Source organism: Poecile atricapillus, chromosome 1 (assembly GCF_030490865.1).
Source record: "Poecile atricapillus isolate bPoeAtr1 chromosome 1, bPoeAtr1.hap1, whole genome shotgun sequence".
In the NCBI taxonomy this organism is placed as follows: domain Eukaryota; kingdom Metazoa; phylum Chordata; class Aves; order Passeriformes; family Paridae; genus Poecile; species Poecile atricapillus.
The window spans coordinates 82,538,176-82,559,445 of NC_081249.1; the positions used below are offsets into that span (position 1 = coordinate 82,538,176).

Below are 21,270 nucleotides of genomic sequence, written 5' to 3' on the forward strand. Positions count from 1 at the left end.
GACGACTTTTTTGTGCTCCCTGCCTTCTTTCCCACTGCCTGCCTTGTGTTAGCCATGAAAATGTTCTAGCCAAACAGCAAATTGAAAATGGCATGAAAACCAAGCCCAATTAACCTGAATCATAGACCAGGTGCATATTGACCATCATTCACAGAGATGGCAGCAGTAAGAGCTGTCAGATGAGGATGGTGTTGGGTTCACACATCCCCTTTGCTGGCAGCACACTTTTGTACATGGCCCCTCATAGATCTGTGACTCCTACGGAGAGCACTGCAAGGTCATCACTGCTGCCCTGCAAACTCAGCTTGAAGGATGTGGGAAGCAGGAAAGATGCAGGGACAGGAGCAGGTAGCTGAAGTGAGTAGGACAGAATTTTCTGTTTAGGCTAGTAATGCACATGAAAAAGTCAATAAAAATATACCTTTACAGCACAAGTCCTACTGGGAGAAAAGGGAAAAAGAAAACTGCTCTCCTGAGATTAAGAGAGAGAAAGAAAAGTTAATAATAAGGTTTTTAAGATTCTTGAGAGCTAAGCCAAATCTATAATGGAAGTAAACAGTGTAGTAATAATAATGTTTATATGAACCTCTTTTCCTGACTAGAGAATCAAATATGAAATCTTTAACCCACCCTTTCAAGAGAAGCACAAGGTTTCAGAATGAGGACTTTACCACCTTTGCGTGCATTGTGAGAATGTCCAATCTAGAGCATTGTTATGCACAGAGGCTGAAAAAAAGGGGGAAATAAAATCATCTCTCCTGTCACTTTTTTTTCCAAATTTTAAGGCAATTAGCCTCATTACCACAAATATGCCCTTATAACCACATATATTTTAACTGCATCTCCTGTTAAAAATGCCATTTCCCATTAATATGTAATCAATAATCAACCAGCTCTCTAAGGTTTTAATTTTGAAGACAAGTATCTGGAAATGGGATCAGCACAGCAGATCTAGATATCATTGGTGTAAAATCAAGTCCCCTTTCCCTGACTGTCTCCTCTCTTCCATAGACAATTCAACAAAATCTTGTAGGCTGTTTTTTCCTCTTTTCACTCACTGTTCATTCCCTTCACTTGGCCTTATTTAATTCCTGATGCTACACGAATTCAGACACGTAAAGTTTGGGCATAGGAAAAAAGTAACAGGGCATGGCTCCTCTGCAGTGTCGAGAGAGAGAGCTGTTACAGACACCTGGAATGACTGCAATGAGAAGATCCAGAGCCTGCTATTGTCTTTACATTATATATTAACTTGGGTTCAAATCCTGAAACATGGCTCACTTTCCATGTACAAAATACATCAGCTGTTTCAGGAGTAGGAACCAAATTTATGCTGACAGTCGATCACAGTTTGCCAGCCATTAACAAATAGTACCTATGTCATTTTCTGCACAAATTACTATAATTACTGACAGCAGAACAAGATATTTCATCTCCTAATAATGCAAATGAAAAGCATTTATTTCATCTCCTAATAATGCAAATGAAAAGCATTTGTTCCTGTAGATGAGCACATCAAGATTTGCTTTAAAGTAGTTTCTACTTTTTGATGAATGTTAAATTTTTGTCTTTGTACTATGTATTTACTATGTAAATCTGTGCTTTTCCTGCCATTTTTTTTTCTTATATAGATTCATTTTTGAAATCTACAGACTTGACACAGGAGAAAATTATTCCAATTCAGGGGGAAATGCTATTTGCTTTGTATAATATTATCTTTAAATGAGTATATCTGGGTCTCTGATAAGTTGAATGGCTCTTTGAAACAAATATTTAATAATTTGCCACCAATAATATGGAGGCAGAAGGAGCAGCCTGTCAGTTTGGAATCTGTTTAACAACCATACATGTCAGAGACAGACTCATCAGTTTCTTTTATTTGTCCTCCATCTGATGAGGGAAATTTAACATTTATGTTCTCATCCCTGTTGCAAAGCTGAACAGACATACTTTATTGAAAAGCTCTCTGTCAATTATGTTGAAGCTTGAAAATAAAAAATGAAATCCAAGTTCATCTTGCAGTCTCTTATCTATTTGCAATCAACCCATAAATAATCAATCTGTCATCCATTTAGTTACTTCCTTCTTAAAAACAGAGAGAAATCAAGGCACAAATGTACATACAATTTTGCCTTTTTATGCAAGGCTTTTTTATACAATTTATGGAGCCATGATATTAAAAGTTGAACAGGTATATAAGTGATACAGGGAAGGAAAATAGATGGTGCTTGTTGAACAGAAGTAATAAGGTAAAGACACTCTGAAAATGGATTCATGAGTCATTGCACTTTGTTTCGATTCTTTGTCTCTCTCTGAAACTGTAGTTTGTCCCTCAGTTCAGTTTACTGATGATGCTGTCTTGCAGCACTCTAAGAAGCAAAGTGAAGCAAAAATGTTTTATTTGCCAGTGAGAAGCACCCTATACTCTCACAGAGTAAAATGACTGAAGTCAGATACTTGTGCCTTTGTAAAAAAGATGAGGACAGGACCTCTAGTGACAGTACAGGAGGCAATGGCTTTAAACTGAAAGGGTAGATTTGGAATAGATGTCGAGAAGAAGTTCTTTAGTCTAAGGGTGGTAAGGTGCAGGTTACCCAGAGAAGCTGTGGATGCCCCACCCCTGGAAGTGTTCAAGGACAGGGGTCTGAGAAACCTGGTTTAGTTGAAGATGTCCTTGACCATTGCAAGAAGACTGGGTATAGATGACCTTTAAAGCTCCCTTCCAACCCGAAATATTCTTTAATCATTGTATGATTCTATCACTTCTCAGAAATTATGCCAAATATTTGCTAAGGGATTGCATTCTAGCATACCTAACTAGAAAGAGAATGTGAATTCACATTTGAAACAGAATTACAGATTTTTTCAGACTGGTCCCAGACCATTAAATAATTTCTAAGAACTTGATCTTAGCAGAATTGAAATGCAGAGTATAACACTTAAAAAAAAAAAGGTTGTTCAAGCCTGAGTTACACTACAGATTTTCTGCGAGTAAGAGTTTCCCTCTTAATGAGATATAGCATAACACAAGATTGCTGTTAGTCCCTTGGGGGGTTCTAGCTAGGAGGGATATTAATGTGGCCTTTCTATCAGCTATTTCAACTAATAATAAACACTGAACTTTCCTGCAATGCCAGAGCCAGGGTGTAGGTCAGTCTCTGGGAACTACATACGCAGCATTTCCAATGAAAAATGAAACCCTGGGGGAAAGAATGAATGTACTAACATCTTGATTTACTCACAGGCCATTTCTGGGCCCCATTTGGAAAATTTAGGCAGCTATTTGGATGAAAATATTCATACCAGTGAGACTTGCACAAAGCCTAGAAGACTGTTTTTAGGTGTAAAGAAACTCAGTTCTCATTGGAGCTGGACAAAACTGTTTGTATGAAGTCAAGACTAACCATTAAAAGGCCTGGTGCAGTGCAAAAAAAAAGGAGTTTTTATCAGCCTCTGATGAAAATGAAATATGCTGTGAAAACACCCTCTGGTGAAGAACCAGCCACCCACCAGATCGAATTGTTCCTAAGGAGCATGATCCTGGCTTGAGCAACAGAAAAATTGAAAAGAGAAAGAAATGCAGATTAAGATACCATATTGTCTGTTCTAATATTCATTAATATTTTTCCATGCACAGAAGTTTTTTTCCTAAAATGTTTTATCCTTCCTAAAGCAAAAAAAAAAGGAAATGAAAAATAAAAAATTACTGTTGAGGACAGGAAAAGGACATTTTTTTTGTCTGGAAGATACCCTCTTCATTTCTGCAGATGGAGGATTTAAATAGCCCCATGCCTACCTACTCTTGGTCTTCAAAGTATAGTGAAATGAGAAAATCTTGTTATGAATCTTGGGACAGGAAGAAACTCAATGGATCATTATTCTTCTCAACCTGAGGTAGAAGCAACTACAGTTGCATTATGTCTAACAAATGTCTGTCTGGCATACTCAGGTATTTCCCATGCTAGAGACCCGATGTCCCCCCTGGTAATCACAATCCTCACTTCTACATCTAGTACAAATCTTGTTTATTATTTGTCTATTAAATTTTGTTTCACACCCTCCCTAGGAAGCACAGAGAGTAAACTCACTCATCAAAGATGCGCTGCGAGGCAAGATTGCTATCAGGTGCCGATAAACTGCCCCCCACCTCCCACTTAGTCTTTGGTATTTCAGATAAATGGCTTCAGATCACTCATTTATTCATTATAGGACAGGCTTTCTAAATCTCTGATCATTTTTGCCAGCTTTCCTCTGGAGTCCGTCCAACCGGCATACACCCTTCTTGAAGTACAGAGCTCAAAGCTTTACCTGTAAAGGATGAAAGGAATGCTTCTATGTCTTATAAACCATATCTCAATTTATAAAACCAAATATAGCATTTGAATGTTTCATTTCAGCAGAACGTGTTAGAGACAAGATGTTACAGCTAACAAAGTTCTAGCTACTTGTCCACATGATTCTTTTCCTATAGTTTCATGTTGGCACTATTTAGCAGATTATGTGGGTATTTCTGCTGAAAGCACCTTGCAGTTGACCCTGCTCAATTACATCTTTGCTTTTTCAGACCACTCTCAGTGTTGAACACTCCCAGCACACGGAGTCATCTGAGGAAAATGAGGAAGTGTTGCAGAAGAGAAGTATGGTCTCTTCTGATTATCATTACTCTTCAACCTTTTTCTAGATGCTTATAAAGAGATTTCCTACTTTTTCAAATATTCTGAGATTCTAAAAATACATTGTTGCTGTCGAAGTCCATTGACACCTCTTGTTCACTTGAATAAGGATGCGTTTTCTGCTTCATCTTTTTGGTTTTTCACCTTACCTTCTCTCCACGTGTGTTCAAGCCTGACTACTGTTAGCACTCAGATTTCATCTGATAAATTCTGGTGGTCTGTCATCATGACCATCAGGACCTGTGAGTGTGTGAGCATCTAGCTTCTCTAAGTGCTGCCAGACCTATTTTCTTCTTTGTTTGAGGCTGAGACCTTGTCTCCTTGTTACTGAATTTGATCATGATAGCAACCTTATCAGAGATGACCTTTCTGTGAAAACTTACACCAGCAAAAAGCACTTTCCACATCTTGTCTTGAAAGCACCTACAATCACAACGTCTCTATAACTGCCAAGTACATCTCTGAAACTACAATCTTGCTTTACAGAGGGGGTCTGATTTGCTGTAGTAGTATTTAAAATTGTCATTTAAAAATAACTTTCAGAAATTTTGGCTATGACATTTGACAATAATTGGAATTTAGAAATGATACACATCTGATCTAAAGACTGTGGATAAGATTTACCCCTGGCCTACCATTTACACTGAGCTTATTTTTCAATTAGTGTGTATAAAATGTAAATGTACCCACCATTAACAATTTTACTAAATTATCTGCCATAATTTTGTTTCCTTTTTTCATTTCTCTCTCTTGGACTGAATAATATGCCTTTCTTTTAATTTCATAAGGCAGCCTACAAATTGTTTTGGATAAAAAAACACAACAAACAAAAAACAAAACACAGTTTTGAGAAAGAAAAGTCTATCATGTCCTTATTTGCAAATATCTCTTTCCAAAATAAACATGTCAAGCATATCTTGGAGCTACTGTTCTTTTAGATTATGCAACATATCTTTTTTCATATTCTAAAGAGTTTTTGTGTCATTATACCCTTTCTTACATGTCATGACGCTCCAAGAAGCTTGCAAAGCGTGAAGCTTTGCAACTGTTTCTTCCTATCAATAAATAATAGGGAGAATTTTTTTTTTTTTCTAAAGAACCCAAGACCAAGTTTATTTGTTCATATAAGTTACTACTCAAAATTCAAAAGCTAACATTACAGTTAATGAACACAGAGCTTTGTGCTCTTGGAATATTTTGGGTATACTTGCTAGTGTTTATGGTTTCATGGAGATTTCCTCCACAGACATAATTTGCTTTTTCAAGCTGTCAGAGTTGCATTTTTATCCAAAATTAGCCACTATAGATATAAGCATTGAACTATCTCCTTGCCTTTCTCATACAATAACAGTCCAAACCTGCAAAATGAGGATGACAGACCTGCAGAAAGAACTAGGGTTTCCAGAAAGGACTGGAAATAACCAGATGAACAATAATTGCAATTAATCACTGGTGTTTGACTTTTAAGACAGCTATTCCCTCCAGATGTTCAGAGATGCCTTAATGTAACTACTTCCTTTTTTTTTTTTTCAAACTAGTGCAAACAAAAGAATAATACTGACAATCTAAAATAATTTCTAAATAGGCTAGAGTGTGATATTTTATTTACCACATCACTTGAATCTCTAAAGCTGCAGTCAGCTTTGTCTTTCCATCACAATTAGAATCTCTAATGCCTTTCTCAGATTTAAAATACTGTCTGCCCATGCTTAGGATTACAGAGCAAAAGGAGACAAGAAAAGTGAAGAGACAAAAATGAAGAGTCACAGCTCCTCATGCTGTACAAATTAAATTAAATACCATATATTCTTTCAAAGGTGCTCTTCATGGCAATGCAATATTTTGCTAATGTGTGTTGTCTTCCAGACAGCAGATGTCTTGAGAAAGATCTGGACATCTAAAAACTATCAAGAAGACAGAACTTGCTACACAGCTAATTAACTGAACAATAAAGGATGAAAACACTGTTCTGTAGCTTCACGTGACTAATAGGCACATTTATATTCAAAAAAGCATGAAGGTTTCCAAAGAAGAAAACATAAGGATTTTCAGACTACCCAGCTGAAATGAAAGCCATTGTGTCAATGAAGATATTCCACACAGCAGGCTAATCCCCATCTTCTACTGCATCAGGATGTCAGGGTCCAGCAATAGTTGTCATATAATTATTTATTATTAAAGTGGTGAAAGATGAAGCAAAATAATAATTCTCTAAAATTTACCTGAAGAATTTAAAACAAGGATCAGATAGGCAGAGGAAAAAGGCCAAGAAAACTGTCACTCCACGGGAAATTCTCACTACTCCACTAAGAAACAGAAAAAATTATGTTGGTCTCCTATCTACAGAAATACTTTTTTCCACACTCAGCCCAGTAGTTTAGCAAATGATGCAACTGTCCTTGCCTACCTTTTGATTTAATATGAATCTAGAAATCCTGATGAGACAATTAACACTCGCTACACTGTCTGCTGCATCACCCACCCTCCTGATGAAAATAACAATGGCAAATGTAATGATCTTCTCTAACTCCCTTTTCAACTCTTACACAGCACTCTAGAATGGGCAGGGAAACTATTTTCCGACCCAGAAATTTACAAGCTAGAGGAAAAAGGGAATACAGACTCATATTATAATGACAAAAATTTGAGACTTACTGTCTTACATTTAGTCAGGAGAAAAGTTTAGAACTGAAAAAGAAGCTGGCCAAGATCCATGGGGAATTTTCCTCACACTTGGAATAGACAAAAAAAAAACCCAAACCAAAAAAGGCACTTAGTATTTGGGATTTTTAAAAATTGCAGAGAGTAAAAGGACACAGTGTCAAGTAGAATCCCAAAGCACACACATCAGGTTTTCATACAAGTCTGAGACAAAAGATGTTCCAAGAAACTTTTCAGCACCGCGCTGGAGATCATTATGTAACTAGGAAATCCATTTAGAAAGCAAGTTCCTCTGGAGCATTTCCACAAGGATGGGATAAATGAAGTACAGAATTTTTAAATGGTCTGCTTTATTGTCACCCAGAAGGTGACAATAAAGCAGACCACATGACAACATATGAACCAAAGATGGAGTTGCATCCATCACTTATCCAACAGCTGAGCAGAGAAATTAATAAACCCTGTCTCTAAAGGAAGCAATCAAAAACAAACAAACAAAAAAAGCTGGCATCTTCCTTCTCTCAAATTTTCAGAAAAAAGTTAACAGTTAAACCTTTGAAGGTGACAACGACTGTATCAGGGAAATCTAAGTCATGCTAACAGCTCCTGACTTGCAGCAAAGGCCTCAGAAAAAACTTTGACCACAGCAAAAGGGCTAACACCTCATGACAGAACGATAAAAACCAAGGTCACACCGGAACACCACACCCTTTGCTGTCTCCTCTCAGAGCTGATGAAACTATTTAGGCAACTGGATAATAATACAAAATTCCTACCTAATTCAGAAAGGACAAGCACAGAAAATTTTGTCAATTGAAATGTCAATGATCTACTTAGCTCCAAAGATGGTTGAATTTTGTCTGATGTGACACGATTTCATAGCACTGTCTTCTGCCATTTAATTGCAATTGCAATGAAAAAGATGACAGATTTATTTTCCTTCTCCACTGAAAACAAAAAGCCACCAACCAAAGCTTATTTTTATTGAAATAAAATCTCCAGTTTGTTGGCATCCAAGCCTACCTGCACATCCATCTTTCCCTGAGCTGCTGCTTTTGCTCTACTGCAGCCACAGTTCATTAAGATGAAATGTGTTCTGCTGAAGCTGCCTCATCAGTAAGTATTGCTGAAGCAATTTAGTAATGATCTTAATGCACAGTACTGGATTTTTATAGCCATCTCAATTGGCTATTAAAATACAGCACTGCACTTTGAAATTGCTGCTGCACCACTTCAGAAATAGTTAGCATGATGGAGCTGCAGAAAGCAATGTTCGTATCAGTGGAAACCTTACTCTTTGTGAATGATTTCTGGAAAATGATACTTAAAATGCACTATGAGATTAGATGTTCATTTTGCATATAAACATAGGATTCTTCAGACCTGCTTGGAGAGTTCTTAAGAGCTTAATGGTTCCAAGGGAAAAACAGACAAAATACGTACATATAATATTGCTGCACAGTCTTCCCAGACTTGTTGTTTACTTCTTTACTGCTAATAGAAAATGACAGTTAAATAGAAAAGTGGAAAATCATAGTTATCATGAAAATATAAAAGACTTTAAGCAAATAATAACCTACAGCTCACAGGATAGCTCCAGTTTTCGGTGAGACAACCAGCCAGGAGGGATTTTGAATTACCTTCGAAATTATCCTTTTTGATTCAGAAAATAATTTTTTTAATGACTGAGTACTAATCTCCAAAGAAGGTTGAATTAGGTCTGATGTGAGGACAAGCTGATTCCACCACTTCCTGCCATTAAACTGCATTTCTAACAAAAAACGTAACAGATTTACCTTCTTTGTCCACTAGGGCCAAAAAGACTTTAGAAAAACCCTGAAAAACTCAAACTGAAGTGCCATTCCAACAATAACTATTACTTTGTGAAATTTTATACAAGAATTACTTTTCCTCAGGAATGGAAGGGACCACTTCACAGAATCAATGTGGGTTTTTTTTAAAGAAAAGCTTCATATATGGTAACTTACACAAATGAGACAGCAAGTCTTTAGTCACTGGAGGCAGATAATACATTTGGAATTTTATTTATACCATAAAAAAGAATATGATAATAGCAGCTGTATGCATTTATAATCACTTAAATTAAAGAACATGATCTTCAGTCTGGGAAATTTAAAGGTGCAGATATAACCTACCACTTTTACCACATCAGGCACTGGCAACACAAACGTGTCAAAATATGGCTGGAAAACAGCAGAGGCTTTTATAGCACTTTTATTATGGTGCTTCCTAACCTTATGATTTTCAAGAGAATACAATTTTCATGTGATAAACTATCAGATACTCATGTATTATTTCATTGGATGATCCTAGCCTGCAGGAAAGCCATGCTTTTTTAGTGATGTTAACTTACTGGTTTGAGCCACTATCTTAAAACTGGAAAATTCTATGCATTAGAATTTGATGGAGCACTTTCTGCTCACTGGAGGAAATAAAGTTCCTTCAAGCAAAGGCATTTCACAAAAAATGGTATTTTAGTTACAATTGTGGTGCTATGCTATTTAGACCTGAAGTGATACAGTTGCAGTAATATGAAGTGAAGCACTTTAATTAGAGTTGAGAACCAAAATAGTTTGTTAAACCCAGACTTGAGAAAGTTTGCCTGCCTCCTCATTTTAATATGGTTCTGTCTCTTAAGTTGCCCCGTTTTGCTCCGTTTCAGATAAGGATTCACAGAGATTCACAGAAGGAAGAGAACATTGAAAACCAGAAGTAAATGCACAGCTGATAGGTTCATAAGACTGAAATTCTTCAAAGACCATAAGAAAAGGTTCTGTTCAAAATGTGAAAAAACTATTTTGTTTAAAACACTTTGGACCTTACAAAACATTTCTTAATTTTTTAATTAAGAAACTATCTGCCTAACTTGCCATAAAACCCCCTCTTCCCACATGCTAAAGTTTGCTATAGCATTCTTACCATCTCTTAAATTAGACAAATTAGATCATTAAAGAAGTAGAAGTGATAGTAGCAAAAAAAAAAATACTTAAAAAATATGTACCATCATCAGTCTGAAGCAAGCATTTGCAATCAGTTATCAAACAGCAAGATCTGAAAGCTCTCACTGCTCCCTGAAATTGGGAAATAAATAATTGAGGTTCTTTGTTTGCAAAATGCTCCTTCTTTCATTCTAAGTGCCGTAGTTATTACCTGAGATAAAAAGGTAACTTTTGACTTTGCTTTGCTAGATGAAAGTTGTAAGTTTCCTCCTTTCCTTACTGAAAGCAGCACTTTAATTTTTTTTTTTTTTTTTTTAATGAACCCTCTATTCTGTTATTCTGAATTGAACACTTTTTTTTTAGGAGACATTTTGAAATACACTTAATCAAACTGTACTTTTACGACTATTTCAGCAGTCACTGCAAGCTGGGATACTATCCATGCAACAGAACATACATGGTATTTCCAATAAAGCCATCAATCCAAATTAAAATATGTCTACTATGAAAAAAAAGAAGCATGAACCTCTAGGAAACTACAGACAGTAATGCACTAGAGGACATTTCAGTAACAATCCAAGATCAATCCACAGTGAAATCATACCTTATATTGATGGTGAAAAGTCTTTGCATCTTCTCAAGAAAATCTCATAACTTATCAGAGAGTTCAGAAGAATACACTTCTTAAACCATCCTCATTCTTTCCTTAGTATCATAAGAAAGCTTCACTACTGTCCACTGACTTTATTCAGTGTCATCAAGAATAAAACAAATAGTTACAGGAAAAGAAAATCTACCATGTGCCACAGAGTTGCTTCAGTTCAGCACAGAGCACAGCAAAAGGGGAACTCTGGAGCTGGTTGTGCCCAATGATGCAGTCTAACATTCAGACAGACATACATAACTCTCAAAATAAATACACATTATGCTCTTTATAGCAATCCCATTTTATTTTTGCATATTTTATTGAGATGTCTGGTTTAGGAGCTTAGTCTTTGCCGATTAAGAAATTTCAGATAAGATGGATAGCCATCCAGAGGGAGATACAGAATTGGGCTGAACAGAGATGCATTAATTTTTAATCTGAAGCCCCAAAATATAACCGCAATCCAAATGGATTAAAAGAAAAGTTTTGATACGGCCCTAATTCTGAGAGCAGAAAGAATAGAGAATTAAGTGCCCCTAAACATGTTTTAGTACCCAAAGCAGTATGGGGTGGACCTCATGAGAATGTGTCACTAGCTGAATTCATCAGGAATGAGCAAAAGGCAGGCTTTTAGAAATCAAGAAATGACAGAGCTGCTGGTCTGTCCAGAGCCATTTCATCTAAAATGTCATGAACAGAAGGGCAGCTCCAGTCATCGCCACCAGATCCTGACACAGCTCAAACACTGTAATGATAGGCACTATTATCATGAAGGGTGTGAGAAAGTAATCCTGTTTCTCTATGACTTTAGACTTGAGCCACCAGAATATCCAGATAGCAAAATTAGCTGCCCTTTATGTTGTTCCTTTTTTGGGTGTTCTTAAGTCTGACATTTCTCCTCTCAAGTTTTCTGGTACTCAGCTGTTCTGCTTCAGATACCCTGAACTTCATTTCTGCAGTTTTGATGTCTTTTAAGACATCACATTTCCTGTAGAAGTGAAGTCAAAAGTTTATTATCTGATTCAACACTGCTGTAGTTACAAGAATCCTTATATTCTGCTTTTTATTTTTTTTTTTCTGATACATTAAATTATCAGCTAGGTAGGCAAGTAGGTAGGTAGTATTTTACATGACCTCTGTGGTCACCCAAGCTTCTGACTGCCAGAAAATTTCCACAATGGTAGAAAGAAATTTTTCTGCTGATCATTTAAAAAATGCAATTTATAAAAATAAAGTTTAACTTCTATCACTTGTGCATCAGCATACTAATTGTGCACCACCATACTACTCAATGCTTCTGGGTTTAGTAAAAGTATCTTTGGAGTGTGATAGGACAGCATGAAAATCTTGAGGTCAGTAGAACTACTTTGTTTAAAATCCTCCAGTCAAATGCAATGTAATGGGACTGAGCACGGGTACCCCTGAACAGTGACTGAAGTTCACAATTCACTATCCAAACACAGTTCTTTGCAGGGTCTTACAGGAAGCTAATGCACAAGTTGTATTAAAAACAGCGCCATTAAATAAATTGCTTTGTTTTGAATGCCTGCACTTTGCTCCCCAGGAACAAACATTGCAGCGTGTGCAATCCATTCTCATTACTGCTAGTCTTGTTTCAATACAGAGTAAGAGAAGCATATTACTTAATGACAGGATTTTCAACAGTGCCTAAATCCCAATGATTTAAATAAGAAAGCTGAAAGTAAATCTTTCCTCTGTTACAGCTGTCAGCCACTGTAGAGATGCTGGCTGCTAAAATCTGCAGTGCCCTGGGAGTGACTGAAACAAAGTATCTACTGTTGGCCACTCAATCCTTTGCAAAATCATGTATGCCTGACTGCGGAGACATGCAAGAGGCACAGAAAAGAGTATCTCCCAAGCACATGAAAGAGAGGAAGAGCCTGCAAGGCTGACAGCAATTACCTTCAAGACACAGACTACGGCTATCTGCCAGTATTCAAAATCAGGTGTGTCAAAGTGATGATCAGCTTTCAATGCCAACACAGCTGCAGCTCTCTTTGAACCCCTGATTTTCCTATTGCACAACTCATTCGTGTCTTTGTTTACCTCTTCTCCCCCCAAAAACAAAACTAAAGGGTTACAAGTTTAGCACATATGACGCTAGGAGAGCCTTTTTGTAAAGCAACAGGAATAACTGCATGGGGATCTGCGTTCAAAAGGGACCTCCTGGCAGCACACAAGCATGCCTTTCCCCCATCACATGCCCAAAGCCATTGGCCAAACAATGCTTATTTAATACCTAATGTCTAAAATACATTCACCAAATCAATCAATGTCTTTTATATGGTGGTTGCTAGCTACAAAATTTAGCGTCCATTAAAAATACCCAACTAACCTCTGTGGACTAATAGCTTGTAAAAGCCCTCATCCTGAATATCTCAGATGAAATTAAAAAGACCTCTACATATAAAGCCTTGCAAATTTCCTTCTTTACCAACATCAAGAGCTGAAAGATATCATCTACTATACACAGACAGGCAAGTTAGGGATCTCTGAGTTTACCTGGTATTATGGAAGCAAAGACTTGCTTTCATGTGGTAAATTCTCAGGGCAATAAGGAACAAACTCAGTAAACGCTGGGTTATATACTGACAGAGACAGGAAAACAATTGGAAAAGATACTTGCTACTCTGAGTTTTGTATGGAACAACTTTCTTGGCTGAAAACCAGATTTACTTTCTTTATTAATTTTGTGAGTAGGAAAGAAGGAATGCTATGGAAATTACCATGCTGGTTTTCAGATCCTGCTCTGGATACCAAAACATCCCAATTTAACTCTGAGAAGAAAGAAACACTGTTTATAGAAATACTAAGTAGTTCTTACTTTGCACTGTAATGGTATGAAAGACCAGTTCACAGATAAATCACCTGAAATGTGAGGAGATAAGGATCACAGGACTGAATACAGCCAAGAGTCACAGGTTTTCTTCTCAACTTCTGCTAAGAGTTTGATGCATCTCAACCGATAATTCTTTCATGGAAGATTTTGAAAAAAATCAATGGAAAAATACCCTAGATATTAAAAATAGTATTGATAAGGTTTTCATCCTAACTATAAATTATTTGTTTTCTTAATTTTTCTTTTTTATCTGTGGAATACAGAAAGCCTAATATAGCATGCTTCCTAAATGCTGAAGGTAAAACCCCTAACTTTTGCAGAAAACTATACCATCAACTTATTTTTTTATCCAAGTTTCCAGCTAACTTGCTTCTATAAAAGTGAAAATATAAAAAATATATTCAACTTAACAATAAAATTCATTATTTACAGCACTTATCTGCAGTAAACTTCATATAAGAATACTGATGCAAATTTGTATTTTCAGCAGTAAGCAGCAAAAGTTCTTTAGCTTGCCCTAAAAGGCGCTTTTTTGGTATCCATTCTGTTTTATGAAAGTAATTGTAAAAAGAAATAGTATTAGGCATACACTCAAAACGAACACGATGCAAACCCATTATTAGATAACGATTGCCTCTCTTTTCCTTTTCTATAATGTAGCAAAAATTTGGTCATGGTGAATAATTTTTACTGTTTCTTCACAACCAGAAAGGATATGTTAGTTTCTTTAGCCTTAGGTCTCTCAAAATTACTATCATATCACACACTTAATTTAATGCCAAATCTTTATAAACACTGCCTGCACTTCTACTCTGAATTCACAAGCATACAAAATACAATCAGAAATGCTTTTCTATTAGAACAACAATCCAGCATTGTAATTGACCACAAGAATCCAGACTTTTGGAGATTTACTATCAGATGCATGTTTAAATATATCTTACTCCTCTCCAAAAGCAGAGCACAATGAATACACTGCAGTGACAAAGATTGCACTGTTTTCACTATTGCACTGTCTTTGTTGAGTATTAAAGGTCAATCTCAACAATATGTCTCAACATATTAAATATACTCCACTACTGGTATAAAAAACCCCTATAAAGAAGCATACTATAATATTCACATGAGGAGACATGTCAGGGAGAACACTGAAAAAGCTGCACTTATTATTCACTATAGATAAAACAAGGAGAGTAATCTCATGTGCACTGAATATATTAAGATAAATGTAAAAGTCTTCATTTCATACATATATATATTTTTTTATCAATGACCTGCTTATGAAACAGCTAGTATGAATAAAAAAAAACAAACAAACTGCTATTCATTCTATTCACCTGTACCATGAAAATATGCATTTTCTTTGTCCAGAAATTAGCTATGAAGAAAAATGCTTCTAGGAAGGAATTTAGATTTTTGTCTGTAACCAGAAGGTTATGCTGGAAGCCATAAAACTCATTTAGACTAGTGAAGGTTTTGTGCTAGATTTCCACATAATTTTGTTGAGGAATAAAATAAAAAAAAAATTCTTCTATGGATGTGGGTAAGTTGATATTGTCTTCATGTTCCAAAGATAATTAGAAAAAAACATCATGAAAGTAGAGAGGGTAAGATGGATAACCAAAAAGCCTTCTGAAAAGAGTAAGAATTCAGAAACTGCATTGAACAGCACCTTAAATGAAAGCCAAAGGTCTGAGTAAAGGAACTTTAGAGATAGGGTATGTGCTGCTACATAGTATCTTTGTGTCTCTTTAGAAAGTAGCGAGACATCCCTGCAGTAATCAAAGGAAGCAAACCACAACTCCTTGAAGTCCTCCATATTTCAGGAAGAGCCATAACCATGAATTCAGGTTCTACCAGCCTAAATGAACTCCATTTCAGTATTTGACATGTCAACCAGCTAGCAAATCCACAAGGTCAGATGCCACTTAAACTACAAGAGACACCAGGTTTAAAATGGACATCTTTTAATTTTGTTACCTACCTTTCGGTCCCTTGAACAACTTGATCTCTACGACGGTCTCCAGTATAGGTCTTCTTCGCCGGACGTACAAGCGCACTATGGAACCAGCCTCCTTCAGGGCCTCCACGGCTTTGCTGTGTGACACTTCTGACACGTCAACCTCGTTCACTCGCAAGATGCAATCATTGACCCTGCAAGGAAAACAAAGAACCATAGGTACTAAATGTTTCAGCTGTTACTTTGGACCAAAGTTTTGTCAGCAGTGCTGTAGAATGAAGAATATTTCACTGGGCATCACAGAATTGTGGAATATGATGAGCTGGAAGGATCATCAAGTCCAAGTCTGCCAGATGACAGACTTAATGCAATATGCTTCACAAGCAATGAGACAGAGCCTCAGTCCTTCCAAAAGGCATACCTGGTACAAACTGGAGTCCACCCAATCACTCACACCTACCATCCTCATTCATACATTTGGGTTACATGCACTATAGTCATAGAAATCAGTAATAAATTGTCATTACAGACTTCATTAAAACAGTTTTGACTACACAATGTAATTGATTTAAAACACTCATGGTGCATGCTATTTCTACAGACCATAATAAGGACAACTATGGTTGCTCTTAAGGAAATCTCATAGTGTGATACAAAAGCTGTCATAGTAAAAGTGCTTTCCTACAAAAAGCAGGCAATTTAAAAGAGAAATGCTTGATGCTAAATTTATTCAAATTAAATTCTTTATGTTTTCAACACTGACTATAGACTACAAGATCTGCTGTATGGTAATCGCGTTTTTTTTCATTAGAATACAAACAAAATTCCCTCATAGTCTTACTTTGAGCATTCACTACATCTGAGGATGAACATATAATCACCCTCAATATCCGGGTTAGATGGAGCTGCATTCTCCTTATCTGAAAGAGTTGTCCTAGTTGGAAAGGAAATCTACAACTTTCAAGCAGTAAAATCCATCTCCAAGCAGCAGGCTGATGACTTAACTACTAGGCCATCCTTTCTTTGCAAATGAGGACAAGTGAAAAGAGCAAATTCCAAAGAACTAGATTAATTGAGATTGTATTGCTCTTGTGCAGTACATTTTTTGTGAGATGCCTCTAAGTATTTTGGGTACAGAAGAAAAAGGCATATTGTAAATGAATGTGTTCTTCTGCATGTCTGAAAGGACAATCAGCAAAGCAAATATGGGTTGCCAAAAATATTCCTATTTCTGCTTTGTTTCTGTACATAAAAATCAACTATCAAATGTTACTCTTTACAGCAAAAGAACACTTGATCTGGGTATTGGTCAGGAGTCATAGCACATGGAGGGAGAATGAAGCTTTACCTAAGTTTATAAAAACTCTGAAAACTTAGGATGGTTTTTGTCATGGTCTTGTGCTGCTGCGCTTGTTTAAAACAAACCCAAATCAAAACGACAAAAAGAACACAGTTATTTCAAACTGGTCAAACTTGGAAAGGACACAAAGCTGATGTTTCCCTTCTGAGAAAAAGTACTATATCACAAGGTTTTCAGATATCATTCAAAGGTCTGGTTTTGTGGTTTACTCCAATGCCAGAAGTTTCCATAGTTGGGAAGGGCTTTAAGCAACCAGGTCTGATGGCAAGTGTCAGTGGCCAAGGCTGGGAATGATGGAACTGAAGGATCTTTAAGGTCCCTTCCAAACCAAAACAAACTATGCTAATGTGATTCTGTGCCTTTCCATACCTGTAGGCTTTTTTCTCTCCTTCATTAGGAGGTTAATTTTTCATTTTTTAATAAATAAATAAAATATTTAAGAACATACATGCACATGCTGAAACAATATAAACCTAAAAGGGTAATAGCAAAAATAGTCAAGCCCCGTTTTAAGAAAATTCTTTCAGATTATTAAGTGCATGGTCTTATCCCTTAGGGATAAAATTATTCTGCCCTTGCAAGCAGCCTTCAATGCATTTTTCTGGCTTTACATTCATGTGCCAAGTACGTGTCAAAATTTTATTTTTATGATTTCTTTTCCCACTTACGGGTGGATATGCCCTATACCTGTAAGTTAGTTTCAGATGGTGACAGGCCTGTGCCCAGGGGAAGATCTGATTTATAATCCAAGGTAGCACAAGTCCAACAGAAGAGATCCTAGCAGTTTCACCAGTACATACAGTAATTGCATTGTTACAGAATCATGCAATCAGAGAAAGGTCTGGGCTGGGAGGGACCTCATACAACTCGGCTTTTTCGGCTGCCAGTGCACATTACCAGGCCATGTGACTTCTCATCCATCAATATTTCCAAGTTGTTCTCCTCAGGTCTGCTGTTAAATATTATGCATACACCTAAATTTATTCAGGTCTGTAGAATTCCCCACACAGGTAACAAATTAGAATGATTTAGGCAGCTTTTCATAGGGCACACTGGCTCATCTAAGTTTGTTAACATAATGGACATATTCTACAGAATTTTGTAGTATAAATTCGGTATGAAGGACCCAGATGGTTAAAGATAGAACACACCCAAACCAGTTACAACTGATAAAAACTATAAGAGATCCTTTGTTGTTAAGGGGAAAAGTCAGGGACTCAGGTTTACTGATACTTGTTGCCATCTTCAAAGCTGGTAAAGGCTTGTATTATGGAAAAGTTCCCTACTTTTAAGGGCTTAAACTTCACTGTATTCATCTGAGTTTTACTGTTTTCAAGAAACTGTGTAGACATCCTTGAGAAGCTGATAAACGATTCAGTCAACTTGCAAGTGAAGAAGACAAGTACAATCCCTAGGCACTTACTGGACAAATAGTAGGTGACAACTGGTAATGATCATTCTGTTCCCTTGTTCTGTGCAATATGGTGCCTTGGAGGGAAACCCAAAGCAGCACAGTGTGGCAGCTAAGAGCCTCAGAATACCAAATGGTCCTGCCAACACACATTAGCCCACTTGCAGCTCCATAACAAAGCTAACTGGAACGAGCTATAGAATCAAGAACAAGGGAATCATCTGTACTCCGTGGATCAACACCATGACACTAAATCCTGTAGTAATCCACAGGTCCTAGTTATCATCCAGAAACCTCCAGCTAAGTCATATTAGTGGGACAAGGCTGCTTTTCAAAAGTAGAGTTACCATGCTTTCCATTGCAGAATTGCCAGCATTCATAGATTCTTTCTAACCAAAGCTAACTGCTTTGTTTTTTTAGTGCCTCCTCAGAAAAATTCAAATTGATATGGACTTTATTTATTCTTTAATCAGGGATAGAAATAAAGGTAAAAATAGTTATAATGGGAGAATGAGTGCAAAACTGAGGAATCTATCAGGTAGATATATACCTCCATATATCATTATGGAGATACCAGGCTACAAAAGTAAGACAAAGGATCACTAAACTTTATCCTTTTCTCCTTTGTCTAAGCTTTTTAGCCTAAGTTTCACTATAAAACTCTTGATATTTTCTTTCTTCCAGAACTCACAAGAGCACAGTGCCTTAAGCAAGAAGATAAGATTTTAGGTTGCAAGCTGAAAGGATGATGATGACGATGATTATTACTATTATTATATTTTCTTCAATAGGTTAGCAAATAATTATAATTACATTATTTGACCCTAAGAGAATATGTCTAGTCCATTAGTTAGAGAAGAATGACTCCCCCCTATTTATTTTTTTTTTTTAGTTCTATACGTACCCTTTCTATGCCATAATAACTAGAATTCACATGAGGTAAAAAATGTACATACTGATACTGAATCATATTACTTCCTTCCAAGAGGAATTTTTTTTTTTTAATTTCCTCTAAGAATTCAGAATAAAGGATATCACATTTACTACAACAGTCCTCAGATCTGTCTTTAAAATCACAGAATACAGAGCTAACACTAAATGCCAATGACATTTATGCACCTTAGGGCATAGTTTCCTTATGTATAATGATCCTTAGAGACATGATCTAATTTCTGTAGCAAATTCATGTATACTCTTAGACCCCTTCCTGACATTGTAAAGTCGTGTAAAACTACTTTGATGTCTATTTCAAAAATAAAGAGATAAAAATTATCAGTGGAAGAAAATTACTGTCTGTCTCTGGAAAATGGAGGGGAACTAGTGCTTATGAAAATGTCTGATGAAGGTAACAGCCAATCCTAACTCAAAATTTGACACTTATGTGATTTATAATGAAATTCTAGATATCTCATGGCTACTACTGAAAACACTACTTGATAAAACTTATGATGGTGGGGAGGGATTTGTACCTTACAAATGACACAGCTGAATTAGAACTGAATGTAGCAATAATTTGAAATCCTAGGACTGATTTTGAAAGACACATGTGGAGATATTGGTGCAATATAATAGTAAACCCAACTGTATTAACATAAAGGCACTATTTTAAGTATTGCTTCTAACAAGAACAGCATTATCTTTCATCCTGAGGAAAATAAATAAGGACTAAACCCACAATGTTTCATTTCTGAGAGAAAAACATCATCCTTCAAACCTCTGAATCAATGGCATTAATCTATTGCAATGATTAAATTCAATAAAATATAAGCATTTCCCCAGTAATGCTGGCCTGGTTCCATCCCAACTCTTCATGTGCAAACTCTACCAGGTTCTTCTTTCATAGTCTGAAAATGTAGGATTAAAACCTCACCTGTATCCCACTTCCTTTGTCTCCTGTTTACAGTCTAAATAAGCTTTCCAGAGGAGAGTCTACACCTTCTTGGCTCATCTCAAACAGGGACCAGCCCTCATTGCAGCCCCCAGGCATACTCAGCACAAACACTGGATAACCAAACAAAGCAGTCTCCTGCCTGTTCCTGGCTGCACTCGCCCTTGCAGCAAGTCTTCAGAAGCAAGAGTTGAAAGGCAAACACCTCAACCGAGCACAAAGGCAGCTGTGTGTGTGTGTGTGTGTGTGTGTGTGTGCAGAGACAGGAACTAACTCTCGCACAGCATTTCCCTATGTAGATTCACCTGGGCAGATGGTTTCTCCCCTTGCACTAGCAAACCAGTTTCAGTGTGTTGGCCCTGGAAGCCCAAAGGTTGGTGCATGGCTGAGCTAACAAGTCTTGCTGAAAAGCAGGGTGTGCTTGCACAAGCCTAACGCAGTGCTTCTGCAGCCTCACAACTCCTATCAGCAACTGGAACGATTATCATCCCAGAGACTGAAATTAAAAAAAAAAACAAACAAACTTATAAAATGTTTCTCACTTAAGTATATGTGCAATATAATGGAAACCCAGTCAGTCCTATAGCAAACCACCTGCGTTCAACCCACAGCCTCCAAACCCCATAAGGTTTTGGAGGGCAACCTGAAATTGTGTTGGTTATCCCCACAGTTCACTCCTTTGAATTTTTTCAGTATTTTGGGCATAGAAAATAACCACTTACCCTTCCAAGTGAAAGCCATCTGTAGTGGATTCCTGCCTAAATGGCAGAAAGTGAAAGATGTGGAAGAGCATCAGCAAAAGCCTGCCCGTGCAGATCCAGCTCATTCCCTCTAGAGCAGGGCAGTCCCAG

The 21,270-nt window shown here is 36.9% G+C and overlaps 1 protein-coding gene across 1 annotated transcript in view; it reads right to left on the bottom strand.

Annotated features, from left to right (window-relative positions):
• DLG2 (discs large MAGUK scaffold protein 2) overlaps nucleotides 1–21,270 on the bottom strand; it is a 420,316-nt gene that overhangs the window by 285,319 nt on the left and 113,727 nt on the right. The window contains exon 5 of the mRNA XM_058830779.1: nucleotides 15,785–15,954. Coding sequence (XP_058686762.1) covers nucleotides 15,785–15,954 — 170 coding nt within the window. The remainder of the gene's footprint in view (nucleotides 1–15,784; nucleotides 15,955–21,270) is intronic.